Source organism: Poecile atricapillus, chromosome 1 (assembly GCF_030490865.1).
Source record: "Poecile atricapillus isolate bPoeAtr1 chromosome 1, bPoeAtr1.hap1, whole genome shotgun sequence".
Classification (NCBI taxonomy): Eukaryota; Metazoa; Chordata; class Aves; order Passeriformes; family Paridae; genus Poecile; species Poecile atricapillus.
In genome coordinates, this window is record NC_081249.1 from 179047893 (window position 1) to 179070875 (window position 22983).

General features: G+C 47.3%; 1 protein-coding gene across 1 annotated transcript; it reads right to left on the reverse strand.

The window, feature by feature from the left end:
• Positions 1-385: 385 nt before the first annotated feature.
• Positions 386-16075, reverse strand: RTRAF (RNA transcription, translation and transport factor). Its single transcript, XM_058829246.1, has 8 exons — positions 15886-16075; positions 15095-15219; positions 13679-13778; positions 11081-11167; positions 10139-10227; positions 6670-6738; positions 3705-3753; positions 386-765 (listed from the first exon to the last, which is right to left on the reverse strand). Exons 1-8 carry the CDS (start codon positions 15944-15946, stop codon positions 611-613), a joined length of 735 nt encoding a protein of 244 aa, XP_058685229.1. The 5' UTR covers positions 15947-16075; the 3' UTR covers positions 386-610.
• Between the last annotated feature and the right edge of the window lie 6908 nt (positions 16076-22983).

A 22983-nucleotide genomic window follows, 5' to 3' on the forward strand; every position in this document is an offset into this window, starting at 1 on the left:
CACCACTGCCTCTATGCATGTCTTTTAGTATTTATATTAGAAGAATATGCTAGAATTGATCTGTTCATGCTTGTTAGGTCTTCCAAGTGCCTTCCTAGACCGAGACATGTTCAGAAATACCAGTTACGTTGTAATTCTTCACTTTTTTTCTAGGTTACTTCAATAATTGAATAATAAAAAAAAAAAAAGGTTGGTTTAAGTTTGTCTTTGGATTCAGTTTTTCACTGGTTGGGTTTTAGGGGGATATTTCAGAGTGGGGAAGCAGCAAGCAAGCCAGGAGCAAGCTGTTCCTAGGGCAGGACATTGGGAAATGAAGATTTTATATAACATTCCCCTCAACATAAAGCCAAACACAATGAAAAAGAGACACATACAAAAAAAAAAATCCTATTTCCCAACTCAGAGCTCACCAGAACTATTTGTTTCCTTCAATTTCATTTATTTAAAGAAAAAAAAAAAACCCTGGTAATTCATCAGAAGTCAGAATTTCCTGTTTGCTTTCCAAACAGGAGAATTAATCCCGTTTCGAACTGCATGCCAGACCCGGGAGCTGTACGTGGTTCCTAAATTGCACTAAAAGCAAAAAAAAAGCTGCAAAGCTTTTGTCCCTTCATCTCCCCACTTTTCCCAGTCTGTGGTCAGTCTTGGGGTCAGCAATGATGGCCTGGACAGCCACGATGGCTTCGTTGATTTTGGTTTGCAGCTCGCGGAGCTCCTCGATGTGCAGCAGGCGGAGAATTTGGGCAGCTTCGTTGATAACAGCGTCTGGGGAAAGGCACAGAGAGGATTTGGAATTTTATCCACTGTTTTCTCCATCATTTCCAGCTCACAGGAGGGATTTAAGGGAGTTTTAATGCCCTGCATGTTGTTCCTGCTGGTGGTTTTCCAGGCTGGGAACAGAGAACAACTTTCCCTGCTGGTGATTTCCAAATTTTCCCAACCCTGCTGGAGCCCAGGGTCAGGGAATGAGGGAATCACAGGCTGGAGTGGGCTGGAAGGACCTGAAGGATCATCTCATTCCAACCTCCCACCCCAAGGGTGGTGTGAAACATTCCAAGCACTGATTTGAGGTGGAGCAGGGAGCCCCAGATCACCTGGCTGGTCCTTATCAATAATCCATCAGGTTTATCAATAATCCATCAGGTTTAACAACAATCCATCAGGTTTATCAATAATCCATCAGGTTTATCAATAATCCATCAGGTTTAACAACAATCCATCAGGTTTATCAATAATCCATCAGGTTTAACAACAATCCATCAGGCTTACCAATAATCCATCTGGTTTATCAATAATCCATCAGGTTTATCAATAATCCATCAGGTTTATCAATAATCCATCAGGTTTACCAATAATCCATCAGGTTTACCAATAATCCATAAAATTTACCAATAATCCATCAGGTTTACCAATAATCCATCAGGTTTATCAATAATCCATCAGGTTTATCAATAATCCATCAGGTTTAACAACAATCCATCAGGTTTATCAATAATCCATCAGGTTTATCAATAATCCATCAGGTTTATCAATAATCCATCAGATCTACCAATAATCCATCAGGTTTATCAATAATCCATCAGATTTATCAATAATCCATCAGGTTTATCAATAATCCATCAGATCTACCAATAATCCATCAGGTTTACCAATAATCCATCAGGTTTATCAATAATCCATAAAATTTACCAATAATCCATCAGGTTTATCAATAATCCATCAGGTTTATCAATAATCCATCAGGTTTATCAATAATCCATCAGGTTTACCAATAATCCATCAGGTTTACCAATAATCCATAAAATTTACCAATAATCCATCAGGTTTACCAATAATCCATCAGGTTTATCAATAATCCATCAGGTTTATCAATAATCCATCAGGTTTAACAACAATCCATCAGGTTTATCAATAATCCATCAGGTTTATCAATAATCCATCAGGTTTATCAATAATCCATCAGATCTACCAATAATCCATCAGGTTTATCAATAATCCATCAGATTTATCAATAATCCATCAGGTTTATCAATAATCCATCAGATCTACCAATAATCCATCAGGTTTACCAATAATCCATCAGGTTTATCAATAATCCATAAAATTTACCAATAATCCATCAGGTTTATCAATAATCCATCAGGTTTATCAATAATCCATCAGGTTTAACAACAATCCATCAGGTTTATCAATAATCCATCAGGTTTATCAATAATCCATCAGATTTACCAATAATCCATCAGATTTATCAATAATCCATCAGATTTGTCAATAATCCATCAGATTTGTCAATAATCCATCAGGTTTATCAATAATCCATCAGGTTTATCAATAATCCATCAGATTTGTCAATAATCCATCAGGTTTATCAATAATCCATCAGGTTTATCAATAATCCATCAGATTTGTCAATAATCCATCAGATTTGTCAATAATCCATCAGATTTATCAATAATCCATCAGGTTTATCAATAATCCATCAGGTTTATCAATAATCCATCAGGTTTATCAATAATCCATCAGGCCATGCCAACTTGAGCTGCCTCAATGGGATTTTAGGAAAAAAGAGGCAGCTGAAGGGAGCAGAGAGGTTTGGGGTCATTTCAAGGGGGATTTGGGTAATTTTGGGGGGATTTAGGGTAGTTCCAGGTTGTTTAAGGAAGGTTTGGGGTCATTTTGGGGGGATCTGAGGTGGTTTGGGGTCATTTCAGGAAGGTTTGGGGGTATTTGGGGTAATTTCAGGGGGACTTGGGGTTATTTCAGAAAGGTTTGGGGTCATTTCAGGAAGGTTTGAGGTTGTTTCAAGGGGGTTTGGGCTCATTTTGGAGGGATTTGGGGTCATTTCAGGAAGGTTTGGGGTCATTTCAGGAAGGTTTGGGGTCATTTCAGGAAGGTTTGGGATCATTTCTGGGGGGTTTGGAGTAATTTTGGGAATCATTTGGGTCATTTCAGGAAGGTTTGGGGTCATTTCAGGGGGGTTTGGGGAAGTTTGGGGTCATTTTGGGGGGATTTGGGGTCATTCCAGGAAGGTTTGGGGTCATTTCAGGCAGATTTGGAGTCATTTCAGGCAGATTTGGAGTAATTTTGGGGGGATTTGGGGTCATTTTGGGGATCATTTGGGTCATTTCAGGAAGGTTTGGAGTCATTTCAGGTGGATCTGGAGTAATTTTGGGGGGATTTGGGGTCATTTTGGGGATCATTTGGGTCATTTCAGGAAGGCTTGGAGTCATTTCAAGGGGGCTTGGGGTAGTTTCAAGCGGATTTGGGGAGGTTTGGGCTCATTTTGGGGGGATTTGGGGTCATTTCATGGGGGTTTGGGGTAGTTTCAAGCGGATTTGGGGAGGTTTGGGCTCATTTTGGGGGGATTTGGGGTGATTTCAGGAAGAGGAAGGAAATGGAAGCAGCACAGCTGTCCTCTGCTGGTAGCAGCAGGATTTACAAACAGCGGGATGCATTCCTTGGGATGTCATTAAAAGCTGGTTTTGAAACAGATTCCAAACAGCTTCAGGCTGTTTTTTAGGATTTAGCCTTTGCTGTTCCAACCCCAAAAACGCTCAGGAGTGCTCATAAATAACCAGCTGGGAGGGAGGAATTCTTTCCACTCCAGGGTTTTTTACTGTCCACATCAGCTCTGGATTTGACAGTAATAACTCTGTCAAAGGCAAACATTCCCATTTAAAAGTCACATTAGGAGCAGTGCTCACCTCCCGTGTCAAATCCAAGAATGTGCTTTTCCAGAGCAACAGGCAGACCCTGGAAAAAGGAAAAAAAAATTATAAAAATGTGTGAAAACTCATTTTAGATGGTTGGTAAATAAAATCAAGTACTACAGGAAGTAACTGGGGGAGAAAAAAAGGGGTTTTGCTTGGACAAAAATGTGTGAAAAGTTTGGAAAGTCACCGTGGTTGATGAAAAAACTCCCTTTGTGTCCTGAAACACCAAACCCAGAGTGTTATTAAAGAAAAACCTTCCTGCTCAAGAATCCCTCATTGGATACACAGTGCCTGCATTCAATCCTTAAAAGGCCAGGACTGGGAGCCATCACCCAATCCAGCAGCTTCCCAGGAAAACAAAACTGGGTTTTCTTAGAAACTTCTGCCTTTCAACAGCTGCCAGGGGCTGATTGCAAAGAGCTGCAGAAATTCTCTGTAATCGAGTTTTGCTGAGCTCACAACATCCCCAGAAGCATCTGCTCAAGTGTTAAGCTTAGGAATAAAGCAAAATATTCCATTTTTCTAAACATTTTCTCCATTAAAACATTTTCTCTATTAAAATATTTTCTCTATTAAAATATTTTCTCTATTAAACCATTTTCTCTATTAAAACATTTTCTCTATTAAAACACTTTCTCTATTAAAACACTCCAAGGTAAAAAAAAAAAAAAAAAAAATTATTTGTGGTTATTTCTAAGCATTGCTCTGTTTCCTTTGCCCAGCTGCAGAGGAGTGGTCACATTAAATCATTACTCAGGGAGCTTCAACATGCACTTAAAATTAGATTTAAACATTCCAAATCCCAGAATTTGCTTTTACTACCCTCATTAAGTTGATTTTTTTTTTATTTCAACATTTGCCAAAAGCTTTGTGTTTTGCACAACAAAAACGTCAGAGTTCCACAGCATTAATTTCTGTAGGCTGTAAAGCTTTTAGACAGTGAAAATTTCCTTTAATGGAGAAAAGATAGAGGAAAAAAAAAATATAATCTGAGTTGATCAAAACACACATTAAACACAAACTGGTGGCTGCAACTCATCTGCAAAAAGTGGGGTTTTTTTCATGGTCTTTATAGTAAAATCCACGTTCAGCTGCAATCTTAAAAATCCATCTCCACTGTTAAAATTGGGGATAAAAACACCACTAAAGCCACTTCAGAAAGATTCCAGGAATATCAGCTGTCCTCCATGGATATTTTATTTTTAAGAATTGAGGTTTGTACTCCCAAGGAGCTCCCTGCCAGCCTGGGCTGTTCTCGAGTCACACAATCAGGAAAAATTCTGACATTTTTTGTATTTTATTTTATATGAATTCCCTGAGGTTCCTCCTGCTCCACCTGGCAGAAGGAAATTCCTTATCCTCCCTTCTTCCCAAAATCCCTGAGTTTGATCCTCTTTTTGGGAAGCTGCCTTTGGAATCCCCTCAGCCCATCACGATCCTAAACTAAAAAAAAAAGAGCACCTTTACATCAGGAATTCCACACACAACTCCATTTCCAGCTTCATTCCCTCCTAATTTGATTTATGAATGCTGCACAACATTTGGGCCATTTACAAATCAGTCAAAACCTGAAGAATAAATCTAATTTTCCTTTTTTTTTCCCATTTTTTAATTCCCACCCCAGCCATCCTCTCTGTTTTGGAGATATTTCCTTTCATTTTTTTTTTTTTTTTCCCTTTCATTTTTTTCTTCCATTTTTTTTTCATCTTTTTTTTTCCCCTTTCATTTTTTTTCTGGTATATGAAGATGTTGATTGTCCCTCCTGGCACAGATTTTCCTGCTTCTAACCACCCCCTTTTCTCCACACCCCTTGGAATGTGGCATTCCTAAGGAAAATAGGAAGACAGAGCCATCAGACATCAACAATTCCCTGGCAGGACAAAAAAAAAAATTCCCTGCTCCTCCAAGAAAATCCCATTTTGATCCCAACTGTGCAGCTATGAAAACAAACAAGCAAAAGCTGGTTTTTATTAACATTACAGGACATAAAAATGAAGACAACAGGCTCGGCTGCTTTTTCATTTTCCTGCTCTTTGAAGAGTTTTGTGGATTTCCAAATCCAAAACTTTGATTTACCCACTCAATGCTTCTGGCAACTGGGAGCACCTGTGATTCCCACTTGGAAAACACCATCAGCAGGGTGATGATAAGAAAAAAATAATTAAAATAAAATATAAATAAATCATGGATTGTTGTGAGCAGCTGCTGGAAAAATGAAGGAATTTGGGCTCTTTGAGCAGATCCAGCTGCTTTAGCAGGGATGCTCGTACCCATACACCTGCAGGGGAGGTGAGGCTGCATCTCCCAGCCTTTCCCAGCTCTTCCAAATGCTGGAGAGACCTGGAATGATGAGGAAATCACAAACTGAAAAGCCACAGTCATCCCCTGGAACACCTTCCCAACAGACAGCTGGTGGTTACCAAAGAATCCTGCAAAAATCTGAGTTTAAGGGCAGAAATTTCCTTTACAGCTCTTTTTTTTTGGGGAAGAGAGGAGGGAGGAGCTGGATTTCCAACATGCCATTCCTTGAGCACGTATGAGGTGTCCATATGAAGCAAAACACTCCATACAAGGAATATTTCAACCTCTTTCTGCAGCCCACGCTGCTGATTCCAAGGAAAAAATTCCCAGGGGAAGCCAGGTCGTGCATTTCTCCTCACACTACAGGCCTGCTGCACTCAACAGTCAGGATAATCCTCTGGAAAATAACTCAGGGAAGAGCTATTCCATGATTTCTCACACAGCTCTATTTGTATTCCAACAGGACAAAACCAGGGTAGTGCTCTCCATAATCCCCTGGATCTGCTGGAATCAGGATGGTTGGGATAAAAGAAGCTCCCACCATCCTCCAAAATGAAGTGTTGGAGCAGAACTGGTTTTGACTGAGGGGATAGAGCTTTATCTTCATTAATTAATATGGAATAATTAATAATTAACTCTGGCCATGGGTACAAACCTCCTTGGACTGGCTGGCTTTGGCTATGGCATCCTGAGTCAGGCGCTCCTGAACCAGAATCCGAATTGCCTGGGAAAAACATGGAAAGGGGACAGGAATTAATTCATGTCTTGAGGCATTTCTCAGGAATTCCAAGGGAAAAAAAGAGACATAATTATAACCTCAAACCCTGTTTTGGGACAGGGTTTTTTGGTTTTTTTTGGAAAACTCTTCCAACCCTTAAACCTTTCCATTTAGGAATAATCTTGGCACGTAGGATCTCACCCAGGTGTGCAAGGCAGCTTAAGCACAAGAGACAAGAACACTGATTTCACACCATTAATTCCTGCCACTCCTGGGGCAGAAGCTGCAAAATACAAGGAATAGCCTGGAAATCTTGGGAATTTTAGCCTGGAGAAAAGGAGGCTTGGGAGGGTGACAGGAGGGAGGAGCCAGGTGGGGGTCGGGATCTCCTCACAGGGAACAAGAGACAGGACAAGAAGAAACGGCCTCAAGCTGTGCCAGGGGAGGTTTGGGTTGGATTTCAGGGAAAATTTCTCCATGGAAAGGGTGGACAGGTGTTGGAAAGGGTTCCACAGTGGTGCAGTCCCCATCCCTGGAGGGATTTCAGAGCTGTGACATTTGGGGACACGTGGCAGCGGTGGCCTCGGCAGCGCTGGGAATGGCTGGGCTCGATGATTTCAAGGTCTTTTCCAACCTAAACAAATCCATGATTCCAAAATGAGCTGATCACAAGCCCAGAGCAGCAGCATCAATCTTGTTTTCCTGAGTTCTCACACCTTTAACTCTGCAGCAATGAGGCTTCTCCAGGAAGGAAATGCTGCCTTGGGAAGGAAATGGGAAGGAAATGTTTCCTTTGGGAAGGAAATGGGAAGGAAATGTTGCCTTGGGAAGGAAATGAGAAGGAAATGTTGCCTTGGGAAGGAAATAAGAAGGAAATGTTGCCTTGGGAAGGAAATGTTGCCTCAGGAAGGAAATGCTGCCTTGGGAAGAAAATGCTGCCTTGGGAAGAAAATGTTTCCTTTGGGAAGGAAATGTTGCATTGGGAAGGAAATGTTGCCTTGGGAAGGAAATGGGAAGGAAATGTCTCCTTTGGGAAGGAAATGTTTCCTTTGGGAAGGAAATGCTGCATTGGGAAGGAAATGTTGCCTTGGGAAGGAAATGGGAAGGAAATGTCTCCTTTGGGAAGGAAATGTTTCCTTTGGGAAGGAAATGCTGTCCTGGGAAGGAAATGGGAAGGAAATGTTTCCTTTGGGAAGGAAATGTTGCCTTGGGAAGGAAATGCTGCCTTGGGAAGGAAATGCTGCATTGGGAAGGAAATATTTCCTTTGGGAAGGAAATGGGAAGGAAATGTCTCCTTTGGGAAGGAAATGCTGCCTTGGGAAGAAAATGTTGCATTGGGAAGGAAATGCTGCCTTGGGAAGGAAATGTTTCTCCCAGCATTTTTTAGGAGGTGCTGAACCTCTCAAATGCAGAGAACCCTGGAGCAAAGCTTCCCAGGCAGGCTTGGAAAAGACTGAGAGCAGAAAGGAATTAATTTTAGCCTCGGGAACAAGAGCAGCCTTGACTTTGACAATCCTGGTGCTCATCTGTTTTCCCTGGCTGCAGCACATGGGGTGAAATCCTATCAGAGCCATCAGTTACTGATACCTACAGCTCCAAATGCCTCCAAAAATATCTGCAGGAATACCATTTCCACAGGAAAGAAGAACTGGCTCTGTCAAACACATTCCTCAGCCTCTCCCTGATGAGCAGCCAAAAGTGACAGAAGCAGCTCCGTGTCTCTCCCCCAGGATTTCTCCCAGTTTTGGTCATGATTAAAGTTGAGCTGATACCAGAAAGTTGTCACTTAAATACTTCTAGAAATCTTTTCCCTCAAGGAAGTGACCTGGACAAAGGAATGGTTTGATGGGGAGTTTAATTCCAGCAGTGAAACCAGACCTTGTGGAAGAGAATTCCAAGTGTTTTTGGCATTAGGAAATATCCAACTGTGTCCCACAGATGCTTTCTGATCAACTTGCCAGGTTTAAATGAAGAAAATGGGATCTAAATCTCTGCTCACCCTGGCCAGATGTCTGTGGTGTGCCTGCACCCTCTGGCTCTCCCAAAACATCCACTCCTGAGTGCCCAAGCTTGGACAGGGATCAGAAATTCCCTGCAAACCTGCTTATTGTGGGGGAGAATTAAAGAGTTCGATTGAGACCTTCTAATATCCTCATCTCAACCCTCAAACCAGCTCTGCACTGTTCCTGGAATGTGGATTTCCACTCTCACTGGAATTAACAGCAAAAAAAAAATTAAAATTTAAAAAATCAGGCTGTTTTTGCCCAAATCTGTCTGAACAAAAGAAATGTGGAGAGAAGTGACATAAATGTAAATACATTTATGCAGAATTATACACCCAGTTAAGTCTGGCAGCCCTGGGAGAAGAGCTGAAGGAATTTTGATAAGAGCTGAGCTCGTTCACGCTGCAAATCCTCAATGTCACCACACCCAGGCTCTCCTCTCCCTACCTGATATCCCTTTACACTGATTTTTCTGGGGTTTTGAGTGATTTTTGGTTGATCTCCACGCTCCTTCAAGTTTGAAGAAGGATATTTTGGGAAGGGAAAAGTAGGAAACCATGAAGAGAAGGAGAAAACAAATGGATGGAATAAGTGCAGGCTGAGAATTCCTTAAGAAATCTTCCAAGAGTTACAGACTTACACTAAATAAACTTCAGTTTTTTTGGTTTCTCCAAAATAAGTTTAGCAAATATCACAACTGTTGTCATGAACTCAACTTCATGAGTTTGTTTGGGGTTTTTTTTCAGTGAAATGTTTTCATTTTAATGCCAAACAAAACTAAGTTTATTTCCATATTATGACACGATCGAGTAGGAACTTGGGATTTTACACTCTCATCAATAATGTAATAATTTAATAAAATACAATATGGGTTTGACCCCAAATCCAGAGAGTTTCAGCAGAAATTTTCTTAAAGACATAAAAAAAGATGCTTTAGAAAATTAAATTATCCTATTTAGTGCATTTAAAAGCACTCATTAATTGCCAAAACTAAATTAAATTGAGTAATGACAGGAAGTAAACAATTCATAGGACCAAAAGAAAAAGGAAACTTTGTGGCTCCTCCCTTGGATGTTGTTTTAAAACATTATTTAAAACATCATTAACTTTTAAATTTTCAAGTTTCTTTTAATTTCTAGCACTGGAACAGAACCTTCTCCTCTGAGGATGCTCCTTAAGGAACTCAGCTAAAATTGTTTACCAGGATAATTCCCCTGGATGAATTTCCATGATTTATCTCCTGTGTTCTCATCTGCTTGAAAAGACAGAGATGGTTTTGGTTTTTTCCTATCTTTGCCTAAAAAAATTTCATATTTATCAGTAACTGCACCTCAAGCTATGAACAGACACCAGGAACTGGGGAAAAGAAAGGAAAAAGGAGGTGGGAAAAGTGTGAAACTCACCTTGAGCATCACCAAGTAATCATCATGTCTCTGGATCTGCAGCAGATTAGCCAAAGCCATCACTCCAGCCTTGAAATCAGGATTATTCACTGGAAAAATAAGAATTATCATTCAAAATAAGGCTTATTATTCAAAAGAAATGATGATTTATTTTGGTTTAACTAATTCCAGCAAGCAGAATTGGATTCCTGACTCCTGGATTGCTCTTAAGGATGGACAAGGGCAATTCCTCACCGTCCTTGAAGTGTTCAAAAAACAAGGATGTGGCACCTGGGGATATTTAGTGGTGAATGGGGATTTTCCAATCTTAATTCCACGATTCCAAGGCCATGGATACAGAACAGTGAGGAAACAATTTGGCTACAGAGCAATCAGCACTGAGCTACATAACCAGGTGAAGTGTTTGAATTAAATAATAACAAATAAAGCAATTTACATATAAATAAATAAAGCAAATGACAGGCAGATATTCTCTTCTGTACATTATTTGCACATTTTTTAATCATTTTGTATCTTTTTATCCCTGCAGAGCAGAACTCTGCTGCTGGTGATGGAGGAATGGAAAAAGATTTGGAAGATTTAGGGTTGATTTTAGCAGCTCTTTCCCACCACTTTGATTTATTGTGATTGTGCCTAGCAGGAAAAAAAAAAACAAAACTAAAATTTTTATGGCAGAACAGCTGGGGAAGACTGAGCCAACATGAAAATCCTGACAGCATGGAAGTAACTTGGATATTTTTATTTCTTAAGGCATCTTGCTCTTTCTCCCTCACCTACAATAAGTAATTATGATTTACAGAGCAAAGCTGCTCACGTAAATGTTCAATCCTGCATTCCTAAAGCTTTAAAATGGGGCTGTAAAATGAAAATCTGCATCACAGGATTAACCAAATTCCACTCTGAGGAACACACTTCCCATCCAGGAGCTCGTGGCACACTCACCATCCAGGTTAATCAGTGGCTCTGCATTTTTTGCTGTGTTGTCAGCGTTTTTAGCACCATCAGGGGTGGAATCCTTGTACTTATCAGCTGCAGAATGAGGAGGAAAACACAAAAATCATCAGGGCTGATGGCAAAAAGAACTAACTCAAAAGTTTAGCACGGAGCTGTGGTGGTACAGCTTTGGGTTTTTGGGGTGTGCTGGTTGCCCAAGACCCTTGTGGGATGATAAACTGAGATTTTTGGGATTATAAACTGGGGTTTTGGGGCTCCCCATCAATGACACCAAAAGCTGCTGCTCCAGGAGCTCCCAGCTGCAGAGAGATTCCAGGAGCAGCCTCAGAGCCTGCTCCACACTTTGATCTAGGGCAGGATGCTCTTCATTGCAACCCCAGAAGGCTGAAGGAGATCTGATCTCCCAGATCTGCCACTTTTAAAACCCCTCAGTTCCACTGCCAGGGCCCTCAAGCAGAGATCAAGAATTAGGGGATGATGTTGGTTCTGATGAGCAAATAAAGCATTTCCAGCTCAGGGTTTGTTCCACAGCCCACACTGGGGTTTTCCAAGCCTTTGGAGGATGGGATCTCCTGAACTCCTCCTTTTTCACACAATCCCAAGGAACAGACAGCTCATTTTGCCCATCAGAAAGGACTAAGAATCAAATCACAGGTATTTATATCCCATCCCTGTTCTGGGTAGGGCTCAGCCCTGGCAGGAATGAAAGGCAATGGAAAAACAGCACTTTGGCTGTTGTTATTTTGCCACCAGTAATTCCATTTGTATTCCCACTCTCTCCACCAGGAGATGGAACTGCTGTGACTGGGGAGATTTAACTCCACTTTTTTTCATAACCTTGTCCTAGTTCCCAAGGGTTCCACATCCAACCTTTGTTAAAAAGAAAAAAAAAAGGGGGGGGGTCTAAGAATAACTTCTGTAAATGTAGTACTAAATATAATGCATTTAATACACTTCAGAGGAAGTTCTCATAAAGGTAATCCCACAGGGAGAAAGGGATAAATATCTACAATGGGATTGGCTCAATCCAGAAATAAAGTAACAAATGCAATTACGCTGCTCCAGTCCCGTGGGAGCTGGAAAGAAACAGTTCCTCTGAGTATGGGGTGGAAACAAACTCGTGAAATTGTGTTTTATCTTTTAAAGAAGTTGAAACACACTCTTGACACCGGCTGATTTTGATGAAAACTTAAAACCAGCGTGAATTTCTGCAGGGGAAGGCGTCCCTGCCCACTCTCAGCGGCGTTGTGCGAGGGCACTGTGACATCACAGCACATTTGGTGACACGCTGGGGGGTGACAACTGCTGTCCCCCACCCTGCAGAGCCCGCAGGTGCCAGTCAGGGATGGTGTGAGCAGGATCCCAGGGATGCCCAGCCTGGAGCAGCTCCTCTTGGTGGCCCTGGGGCTCAGCTGTTTCTACCCCGGCGGCAGCTCCCGCTCCTGCCCGCCCGCCTGGGCCACGCTGGTGTGGGATGTGCCCCCCCTGGAGCTGGAGGAGGACGGTGCCCACAGGGACATCACCGTGGCAGAGGTGATTTATTGCAGCACCACAGCCCTGGGCCTGCTGCTCCTGGCAGCTTTCCTCAGCAGGAAAGCCAGGAACCGCTGGAGAAAGGTGAGGGCCACCAGGGTGGTGCCAGGTGGCCACGGGGACAAGGAAGGGCCAGCAGGCAGAGGTGGGGCCTGGCCACCGTGGGGAAAACCAGGACAGGCTTAGCATTCCTGGGGATTGGAATGAGGTGGGGTTTAAGGGACATTCCAAGTCAAACCATTCCATGATTCCCACACAAGCTGCTCCCTGTCCCTGTCACCATGCTGTCACCCCGTGCCTTCCAGAGATCTGGCAGGAAGGATGGATGCTCCTGCAAGACCTCCAAGCTGCTCTCCCAGCTGAAGGAAAACCCTGTCTTGCTGAAATTCTACCTGAAGCACCTGCAGAAGTGCAGGACATCCTGTGTGGAAGTGTTGCAGGTCAGGCTGGGAGCCCTGGGTATGGCCCAGCCCAGGGGGTTGGACTGGAAGGAGTTTAGAGGTTCCTTTCAACCCAAATCTCTCTGTGATCCTCCAGAGGAAAGAGCAAGAAAATACAGGAGGGCTTCAAGAAGGAGGAGATGACACATTTGGCTCCTTGCCCACAGATTCCCAGCTCTAGGAAGGCTCCCAGGGAGGCTGGGCAGTGGATGGGGCTGCCCCAAAGCGCAGGGACAGCACAGGTTTGATAATAAAGGTTGCAGGTGAAACTGTCTCCAAGGTAAATGGAACGTGGAATGGATGCACTGAGGAACAGAGGGAGTGACCCTGCCCTGGGAATGCTGCAAAGCTCCTCCAAACCAAAGGGAAAGAATTCCTGGGAGGGTGGGGAGGCCCTGGCAGAGATTCCCAGAGCAGCTGTGGCTGCCCCTGGATCCCTGGAAGTGTCCAAGGCCAGGCTGGAGAGGGCTTGGAGCAGCCTGGGACAGTGGAATTGTCCCTGCCCGTGGATCTTTAACGTCCCTTCCAACCCAAACCATCCTGGGATTCTGTGAAATTCCTCAGAACCCCCCATTCCCCTCCCATTTTGAGATATCAAATGGATTCTCCATACCATTATCTCCATATTCCAGCCTCACAGCCAAGCCAAGGAGCCAATCCACCGTTTCTTGTCGTTCCTGTATTTTGAAGGGGCAGTTCACATCTTTCATGTACTGGGGAGCAAAAGGAAGAGAAAACAAATGGATTTTAATGGATGAATCAGTTGGGAGCACAGAGCTGCTGTGTGAACAGTCACTTTCCCACAGAAAACATTAATTAACAAGAGGTGTCACTGTGAAACTCCTGCTGTGGCAGCTGATCCGTGTTGGGAGTGCCCCAATCCACCTCTAGCTCAGGTCTGGCACCTGGTAATGGAATTTTCTTTTTAATGGATGTTTTTTATTGTCAGGCTGCACCCAGAGAAGCCAAAACTCCCTTGCTTCACTCTCTGCTCATGTCACAGAGCAAACGGAACAAGGCAAGGGGGAACAAACTGGAACAAAGCCTTCCCACCTGGAATGAAGCCACCTAAGGCTTCCACAAACCAGAGGATTCCCTGGAGCAGCAGGAGTAATTTTCCCTTTCTGAGGGATTGTGAACAACAAGAGAGGACAAAACCAGGCTGAGGTTCTGTCCCAGAACACGAGATCCAGCCCTGGCTGTTGATGAAACCAGATGAAACCAGAAACCAGATGTGGTGACATTCTGTTGTGTCCCTTTGCTGCAGGGACAGAAGGGCCACACAGCTGGGAAAAGGATGCCAGGGGCTGGAAAGCAGGGATTCCCTGGAAATTATGGAGAGGACACTCTCACCCAGCCAGGAAAGGCACCACTGCCAGGAATTCCAAATATTCCCATTTATCTACAGGGTATTGGAATAATTCAGGCTCTCCCTGAGCACTCCTGGGCAGTGAGCAAAGCGTTTCCAGGAGGGGGGAAAAAAAAATGGGATGAATGGGCACTGGGAATTACAGAGCAGGGAAATGGGAACCAAGAGGAAACTCAAGAGCCTTGTGGTGGCTGCAAATGCTCAGGAGCACAGAGATCACCCAGAGTCCATCTGGATCCAGGAAATCCATCTGGAATGACAGGAGGTGCAGGGATGAGCTTTCCCCCACATGCTGGCAAGGCCTGCAGGGGCCTCATCCACCTCCTCTTGGTACAGGAGGAGAATTAACACAGAAAGAATTTGTTTATTTGCAGTCACTCTTCTTTCTGCTTCAAGAGCTGAATCAAATCAGGCACAAAAAAACCCCAACAAAGCCTCAAACCATACTGGGATGGATACTCCACCTATTAAACAAACAAAGCTGAGGGAAACTATGCACAGAATCCTCCCATTGTAATAAACACCCCCAGTTTGGCCTCAATAATGCATTTAAATTCCTAGAAACGTAAAAGGATAAAAATCCAGAGTTATTTCTGTTGCACAACTACAGCAGCTGTGAAAGATCATTTACACCAACATTTGTTTGGAGCAAGGAAATACCTTCTCAAAGGATTTGGGCCAGTCCTCGCTGTGGATGTTCCTCAGATTCCCTCGGTCCTCGATCTTGTAGTGTCTGATTTTCTGGTCCTCGAGCCAGACAATGAAATTCCTGAACTCTGTTTCATCTGTGGGGAGGAGAAAACAAGGCAGGAATTAAAAAAAAAAAAAAATCTCAAGTTTTGATGCCATTCATACAAACCTTGACATCTCTGAGTACTTTTACCATTAAACCCTCATATTCATATACCAAAATCCAGCTAATATTGTGAATTCTCTGACCAAAAAAATCAACCCTGAGTGTTTTTCATTTTTCAAGCTGATCGACCTCATTAAAGGCATCAGCCAACTTATTACTTTTATTGGGAGTATAATTTATGAAGCACAGCAAGAAAGGTGAAAGAATAACAGAGAATTTGAGTTTCTAACTCTGTTTTCGGCACAGACACGACACACACAGCACTAACCCCCAGTTCCTCACAAAAAACACAGAAATACTGCGGCTGCACATTTTTCCCATTCACTGTGGCCTCTTCTTGCTCCAAATCCCATCATTTGGGGCTGGAATTCCACAATTCCAGGGATGCTCAGGTTGGGTGACAGGAGCTCACAGCTCTGGGGTTCCACCGCTCCCTCAAAGCCCAACTGGGCTGTTTTACCTCTCTTGGAGGTTTAATCATGGAATCCTGGAATGGTTTGGTGGGAAGGGACCTTGGAGCCCACCCCACCCCTTCCATCCCCTCAGGTTGCTCCAAGCCCCGTCCAGCCTCCCCCCGGGCCCCTCAGCCCCTCACCCCTGCAGTTGAAGCCGGCGGGGTTGTGGTAATCGAGAGCCGAGAGCTTGCGGCGGAACATGGTCCCGGTGTCGGCCCCGATCCCGACCCGGATCCCGATCCCGATCCCGATCCCGATCCCGGTGCCGGCGCCGCCTCCCCCGCTCAGGCCGCGCCGACGGCACCGCACGGACCGGAACGAGGGGAACGCCCGCCCCCTGCGCCGCGCTCTGCTCGCCCATTGGCCAGCGCGCTGAGCGGCGGCCGTCTCGACCAATCAGAGAGCGGAACGGGCTGCCGGGAGGGGAAGTGGCGGCGCTGCCTTGGGTATGGACGCGGCGGAGGGGGCGGGGCTTGGGCGGGGCCTGGGGTGGGCGGGGTCAGACCGAGGGGCGGGGCTTGAGCGTGACGTCACTCGGGTCTGCGCTGAACTGGGAGCTGATCTGGGGAGCACTGGGAGCACTGAGTTGTACTGGGAGCTGTCCTAGGGGGTACTGGGAGCACTGGGAGCTATACTGGGGGGCACTGGGAGCTGTACTGGGGGCACTGGGAGCTATACTGGGGAGCACTGGGAGCTATACTGGGGGATACTGGGAGCACTGAGCTGTACTGGGAGCTGTCCTGGGGGGTACTGGGAGCTATACTAGGGGGCTCTGGGAGCACTGGGAGCTATACTGGGGAGCACTGGAAGCGCTGAGCTGAACTGGGAGCTGATCTGGGGAGCACTGGGAGCTATACTGGGGGGCATTAGGAGCACTGAGCTGTACTGGGAGCTCTACTGGGGAGCACTGGGAGCACTGAGTTGTACTGGGAGCTGTCCTAGGGGGTACTGGGAGCACTGGGAGCTATACTGGGGGGCATTAGGAGCACTGAGCTGTACTGGGAGCTCTACTGGGGAGCACTGGGAGCACTGAGTTGTACTGGGAGCTGTCCTAGGGGGTACTGGGAGCACTGGGAGCTATACTGGGGGGCACTGGGAGCTATACTGGGGGATACTGGGAGCTATACTGGGGGGCTCTGGGAGCACTGGGAGCTATACTGGGGGATACTGGGAGCACTGGGAGCACTGAGCTGTACTGGGAGCTGATCTGGGGAGCACTGGGAGCACTGGGAGCAGATCTGGGGACCACTGGGAGCACTCAGTTGTACTGGGAGCTATACTGGGAGCACTGGGAGCACTAAGTTGTACTGGGAGCTGTCCTAGGGGGTACTGGGAGCACTGGGAGCTATACTGGGGGGCACTGGGAGTGCTGAGCTGTACAGGGAGCTGATCTGGGGGGTACTGGGAGCACTGGGGACTAATCTGGGGGGTACTGGGAGCACTGAGCTGTACTGGGAGCTATACTGGGAGCACTGGGAGCACTCAGCTGTACTGGGAGCTGTCCTAGGGGGTACTGGAAGCACTGGGAGCTATACTGGGGGACACTGGGAGCACTGAGTTGAACTGGGAGCTGATCTGGGGGGTACTGGGAGCACTGGGAGCTATACTGGGGGGCACTGGGAGCGCTGAGCTGTACTGGGAGCTATACTGGGGGCACTGGGAGCACTGAGCTGTACTGGGAGCTATACTGGGGGGTACTGGGGAGCACTGGGAGCTATACTGGGGGGTACTGGGAGCACTGAGCTGTACTGGGAGCTGTCCTGGGGGAAACTGGGAGCACCAAGTTGTACTGGGAGCACTGGGAGCTGTACTGTAGATGCTGGGAGCTGTCCTGGGGGGTACTGGGAGCACTGGGAGCTATACTGGGAGCACTGGGAGCTGTCCTGGTGGTACTGGGAGCACTGGGAGCTGTCCTCGGGTATACCACGAGTTCTGGGAGCTGCACTGGCAGCACTGAGCTGCACTGGGGAGTACTGGGAGCTCTGGGAGCTTTACTGGGAGCCGTACAGTGGGGTACTGGGAGCACTGGGAGCTGTACTGGGAGCACTGGGGAGCCTTCCAGGAGTGGTGTCAGCAGGGCAGGGGTTCCCTGTCAGCCTCCTTCAGTTTTTTGGGAATTCCAGGATGGTTTGGATGGGAAGGGACGTTAAAACCCAACCAGTTCCACTCCCTGCCATGGCAGGGACACTTCCACTGTCCCAGGCTGCTCCAAGCCCTGTCCAGCCTGGCCTTGGACACTTCCAGGGATCCAAGAGGAGCCACAGCTTCTCTGGGCACCCTGTGCCACCACTCTCCCAGCCAAGAATTCCATATATCCAACCTAAACTTCCACTTTTTCTCTTTGAACCTGTTATTCCTTGTCCTGTCACCGCAGTTCCTGAGGAAGCGTCCCTCTGGAGCCAGCGGTGACGTTCAGCTGAGCAGGACACAACAATTCCAGCATGGAGAAAAGCAGCTTGGGCCCATCCCCACGGTGCCCTCAGCCACACGAGTGTCACACACTGTCCCCAGCACCACGAGTGACAAGGATGGAGGCAGTGACACCTCTGCTGCCTTCATCACCCTCAGAACAGCCAGCCTTGGATTCCAGCTCGGATTTGAGGTTCCCAAAAGGTGGAGTCCATTTGGGAACAAGCCTTCCTGCAGGGGACAGATCCACAGCCAGGAGATGCGCTGTGCTTCTCCTCTCCCCGCTGCAGAGCTAATGAACGCAATTAGCGCAGATGGGTTTATTCTCATTAGGGAGCCGGGCAGAGCCCGACTCCGGCGGGAGCAGCATCTCGCCCACGCTCTCCGTGGAAGCTCCACACCTCCTCCTGCTCGGCAGATGCTGCTGCTCCAGAGCTGAAGCCTGGGGAGGTGAGGATGGAAGGGAGCTGGAGAGGAGCCAGGGAACAGCTGAGCTGCCTGGCAGGCGAGGAGAGACTTGGCTCCTTCCTTCCCAGAGACACCATTTCGCTTTGAAGCTGCTCTGATGGACGTGGGTAAGGATGGAAGGGCTGGGAGTTGATCTTGCTGCTTTGTCAAGATGCTTGGAAAGCTGGAATGTCGGCACAGATCCATGCTGGGCTCGGGGTTGGTGGTTTTATTTCAGAAGCCAAGGTGGCACCTTGTTCCAGGCCCCAGGAATGAGCTGAGGCCAAGCAGCCTCAAAATGTGTCCAGCAGGAAAAAAATTTCCCCAGTGGGAAAACACTCAAGCCTGAGGGTCCTGTGAAGCTGAAGGGAAAATTCAGGATGTGGGGAATTTGGTAGGAGCAGTGTTTGATCCTGTGATCAGGAAGTGTTTCGGTAGTAGAAGAAGGAAAGATCACAAAATGGAATCGAAATCCTGGAATGGTTTGGGTTGGAAAGGATTCAAGACCCATCCAGTGCCACCCCTGCCATGGCAGGGACACCTTCCACTGTCCCAGGCTGCTCCAAGCCCTGTCCAACCTGGCCTTGGGCACTGCCAGGGATCCAGGGACAGCCACAGCTGCTCTGGGCACCCTGTGCCTCCCCACCCTCCTCATTAAAAAATTCTTCCTTATATCTGAGTTTGAATCAACCCTCTTTTAGTTTAAAACAATTTTTGCTGTCTCTCCAGATCCTATTAAAATCTGTCCTTCTTTAGGAGGTTCCTGTAGACCCTGGACGGGGCTCTGAGGTTTCCCTGGAGCCTTCTCCAGGTGAACATTCCCAGCTCTCCCAGCCTGGCTGCAGAGCAGAGGGGCTCAGCCCTTGGAGCAGCTCCGTGGCCTCCTCTGGATTTGTGCTGAGTGTCAGGGAGAAGATGGAAAGAGAGGGGAGAAGGGATGGACACCAAAATTGGAAATTTTAGGTGTCTCTGAAGCAAGGAGCAGTGTCCCACCCTGACCTCCCCTGACCTGCCTCGTCCTGTGGGAACAAAAAGCTGCTGAAACCCCAAGAGGTTTCACTTCCCACCCTAAGAGGCACCAAAACTCCTGCTGAACCCTCCCTGGCAGTGAGACCCCCTTGGGAACTGCATCCAACCACAACCCAGACGCGATCCCACCTCCCCAGGGGCCGGCACGCAGAGAGCAGCATCTCCAAAGGCTTGAAACAAATCCAAAAAGTTTATTTCCAACGAGTACACAGACCATGTGGGATGGGGATGCGCTACACCACGACTGGCTTTCGCCTACAACCACCCCCTCCCCAAAATCCTGCTGCTGGCAGGATGGCAACCCATGGACAGACTCGCCACCAGCAACCTTTGCAGACAATAAAAGTCCTTTTTTCCAGTACTCCAGATTTTATTTCCTTTAAAAGCCTTGGGGGCAGTGGAATGTCGTTTGAGACCAGGCTGGAAATCCAGCATGGGGATGGAGGGATGGGTGGGATTTTTTGTTTTGGGGAGGGGAAACAACCTTGGCAGGCTAACAAAGGCAGATCTGTGTAAATAGAAATACTGGGGGGAAATACCTGGCAGCACACCAATGGCAACAGCAAAACCAACAGGAAATCAAGGCCAGCAACGTAAAACACCTTCCATGAGTAGTTTGGGTTAATTGAAAATCTTCCCCCTCCCCGCTCCCCCGTATTCATGCAGGTTTATTTTGTCGTCTAAGTTATTAAGAATTCGAGTTGTAAAACAGGCAAGTCGTTAAAAAAATTTATTACAAACCACTTTTGTGAGGGTGTTTGAGAAGGGGTGGGGTGGGAGCCCCGGGTCAGACCGGCTGCACTTCACTCTCTCTGTGACAACAAATCTGATTAAAAAGAAAAGATAAAACTCAGGATGGGGTTTTTACATCTCTGCCTGGTAACACCAAGAGTGAAACCAGCTGCAGAGAAAACCACTTCATCCACCCCTCATCCTAAAGCTACGGGAGCTGTAGTAAAAAGATCAAAATTGGGGGAATTAGTGGGGGCTGGGACCATCTAGGCTACTCGTGGTTTATAAACATTCCCAGGTGCCAAAAGTTTGGAGTCCAGTGAGAAAACTGGCCTTCTCTGTAGAAGAACTAGAAAAAGAGTATGAAAAGGTAGAAAAACCAAAAAAAGCACTATTTTTTACGGGCTAGAAAGAGTTACCAAAAGGTACAGAAAGACTTTTGCCCTCCTGGATCCACAGGAATTTTTAAGCTCACACCTGATTCAGAACCGGTTCAGCGGGGTCAGCGCAGACCCCAAACCCCTTTGTGACATTTTGTACATAAATCCCCACGTTGTGATTCCCAGAGTGACGATTCCCAAAGTTTCCCAGGAGGACAGATGGGCAGGGGAAAGCCAGGAGGTGTTTAGCAGCAGGAAGGAGAGACAAGCCACATCCACAAAAAGCATGGGCCCAAGGAGGGGCCCAGAAAGGTGGAGTGTGTCCCCCGAGAGCCGGGAGAAGATGAAGCAGACCTGGGAATAACTCCCCAGCCTGGCACGGAGCCCAGGCCGTGTGTAAACAGGGAATTAGGCACCTCTGGGAAGGGGCAGCCCCACGGCTCCCAGGGCTGCTCCCCTGGCCCTTCCCAACGGGGTGAGGGGACAGCGGGAATGGGAACGGGAATGGGAGAGGAGGTGGGGGCAGGAAAGGGCAGGAACATCCCAACGTAAAGCAGCATCCCATGGTGGGACAGCATCCCATGGTGGGACAGCATCCCGTGGTGGGACAGCATCCCATGGTGGGACAGCATCCCATGGTGGGACAGCATCCCGTGGAGGAGCAGGGTCCTGCCATGGAGCTGTATCCCACCATGGAGCAGCATCCCATGGAGGGGCAGAATCCCTCTATGGAGTAGTATCCCATTTTGGAGAAACATCCCACCATGGAGCTCTATCCTGTCATGGAGCAGCATTCCATGGTGGAGCAGCATTCCATGGTGGAGCAACATTCCATGGTGGAGCAGCATCCCATGGAGGAGCAGCATCCCACCATGGGGAAGCATTCCATGGTGGAGTAACATCTCACCATGGAAGAGCATCCCACCACGGAGCAACATCCCATGGAGAAGCAGCATCCCACCATGGAACAGCATCCCATGGAGGAGCAACATCTCACCATGGAGCAGGATTCCATGGAGGAGCAACATTCCATGGTGGACCAGCATCCCACCATGGAGCAACATCTCACCATGGAGCAACATCTCACCATGGAGCAGCAGTCCATGGAGGAGCAAATTCCATGGAGGAGCAGCATCCCACCATGGAACAGCATCCCATGGAGGAGCAACATCCCACCATGGAGCAACATCTCACCATGGAGCAGGATTCCATGGAGAAGCAGCATCCCACCATGGAGCAGCATTCCGTGAAGGAGCAACATTCCATGGTGGAGCAGCATCCCACCATGGAGCAACATCTCACCATGGAGCAGCATCACACCATGGAACAGCATCCCATGGTGGGACAGCATCCCATGGTGGAGCTGTATCCCACCATGGAACAGCATCCCATGGAGGAGCAGCATCCCACCATGGGGCTGTATCCCATCATGGAGCAGCATTCCATGGTGGAGCAGCATTCCATGGTGGAGTAACATCTCACCATGGAACAGCATCCCACCATGGAGCAACATCTCACCATGGAGCAACATCTCACCATGGAGCAGCAGTCCATGGAGGAGCAAATTCCATGGAGGAGCAACATCCCACCATGGAGCTGTATCCCATCATGGAGCAACATTCCATAGAGGCGCAGCATCCCATTGCGGAGCTGTGTCTCACCATGGAACAGCATCCCATGGAGGAGCAGCATTCCATGGAGGAGCAGCATCCCACCGTGGGGCTGTATCCCACCATGGAGCAGCATTCCATGGAGGAGCAGCATCCCACCGTGGGGCTGTACCCCACCCTGAAGCAGCATTCCACCACAAAGCAGAATCCCAGCACTGAACAACACGCCAGCAACATCCCAGACCATCCCCACGGGAAGGAAACGCTACCAGGAACGGGGAAAAGAGCGGGACCAAGCGAGGAGGGCAGAGGCACGGAGGTGTAGGAGAAAGGAAAGACCCGGAAAGAAGTGGTCGACTTTGATTTTGGGATTTCTGGCTCGCCCTGCACCCGGGCTGGCACCTGCCCTAGGGCAGGAGGTATTTCAGGCACGTCTAAGGCATCTCAGGAGCTCTCTTTGCTTTCAGAATCGCCTCTGTCTCCTCCCTACGGCTCCTTCCACCAGCACGTGGTGCCAAACGCTAGAAAAGCAAAGTCTGGAGCGGATGAACGGAATTAAACTCTCATGCACTACCACTGAATGTCATCACAGGGCCATGAAGCACCAAGCACGACACAGGAATCACTTTTA

What these genes read in the sequence shown, in the direction of transcription:
- RTRAF (XM_058829246.1), bottom strand. Translation starts at nt 15,946, where the DNA reads ATGTTCCGCCGCAAGCTCTCGGCTCTCGATTACCACAACCCCGCCGGC. An exon ending in GGCCCAAATCCTTTGAGAAG is followed by an intron (nt 13,779 to 15,094) that starts GTATTTCCTTGC and finishes TTTGCTCCCCAG; the next exon opens with TACATGAAAGATGTGAACTG. An exon ending in ATTACTTGGTGATGCTCAAG is followed by an intron (nt 6,739 to 10,138) that starts GTGAGTTTCACA and finishes TGTTTTTCCCAG; the next exon opens with GCAATTCGGATTCTGGTTCA.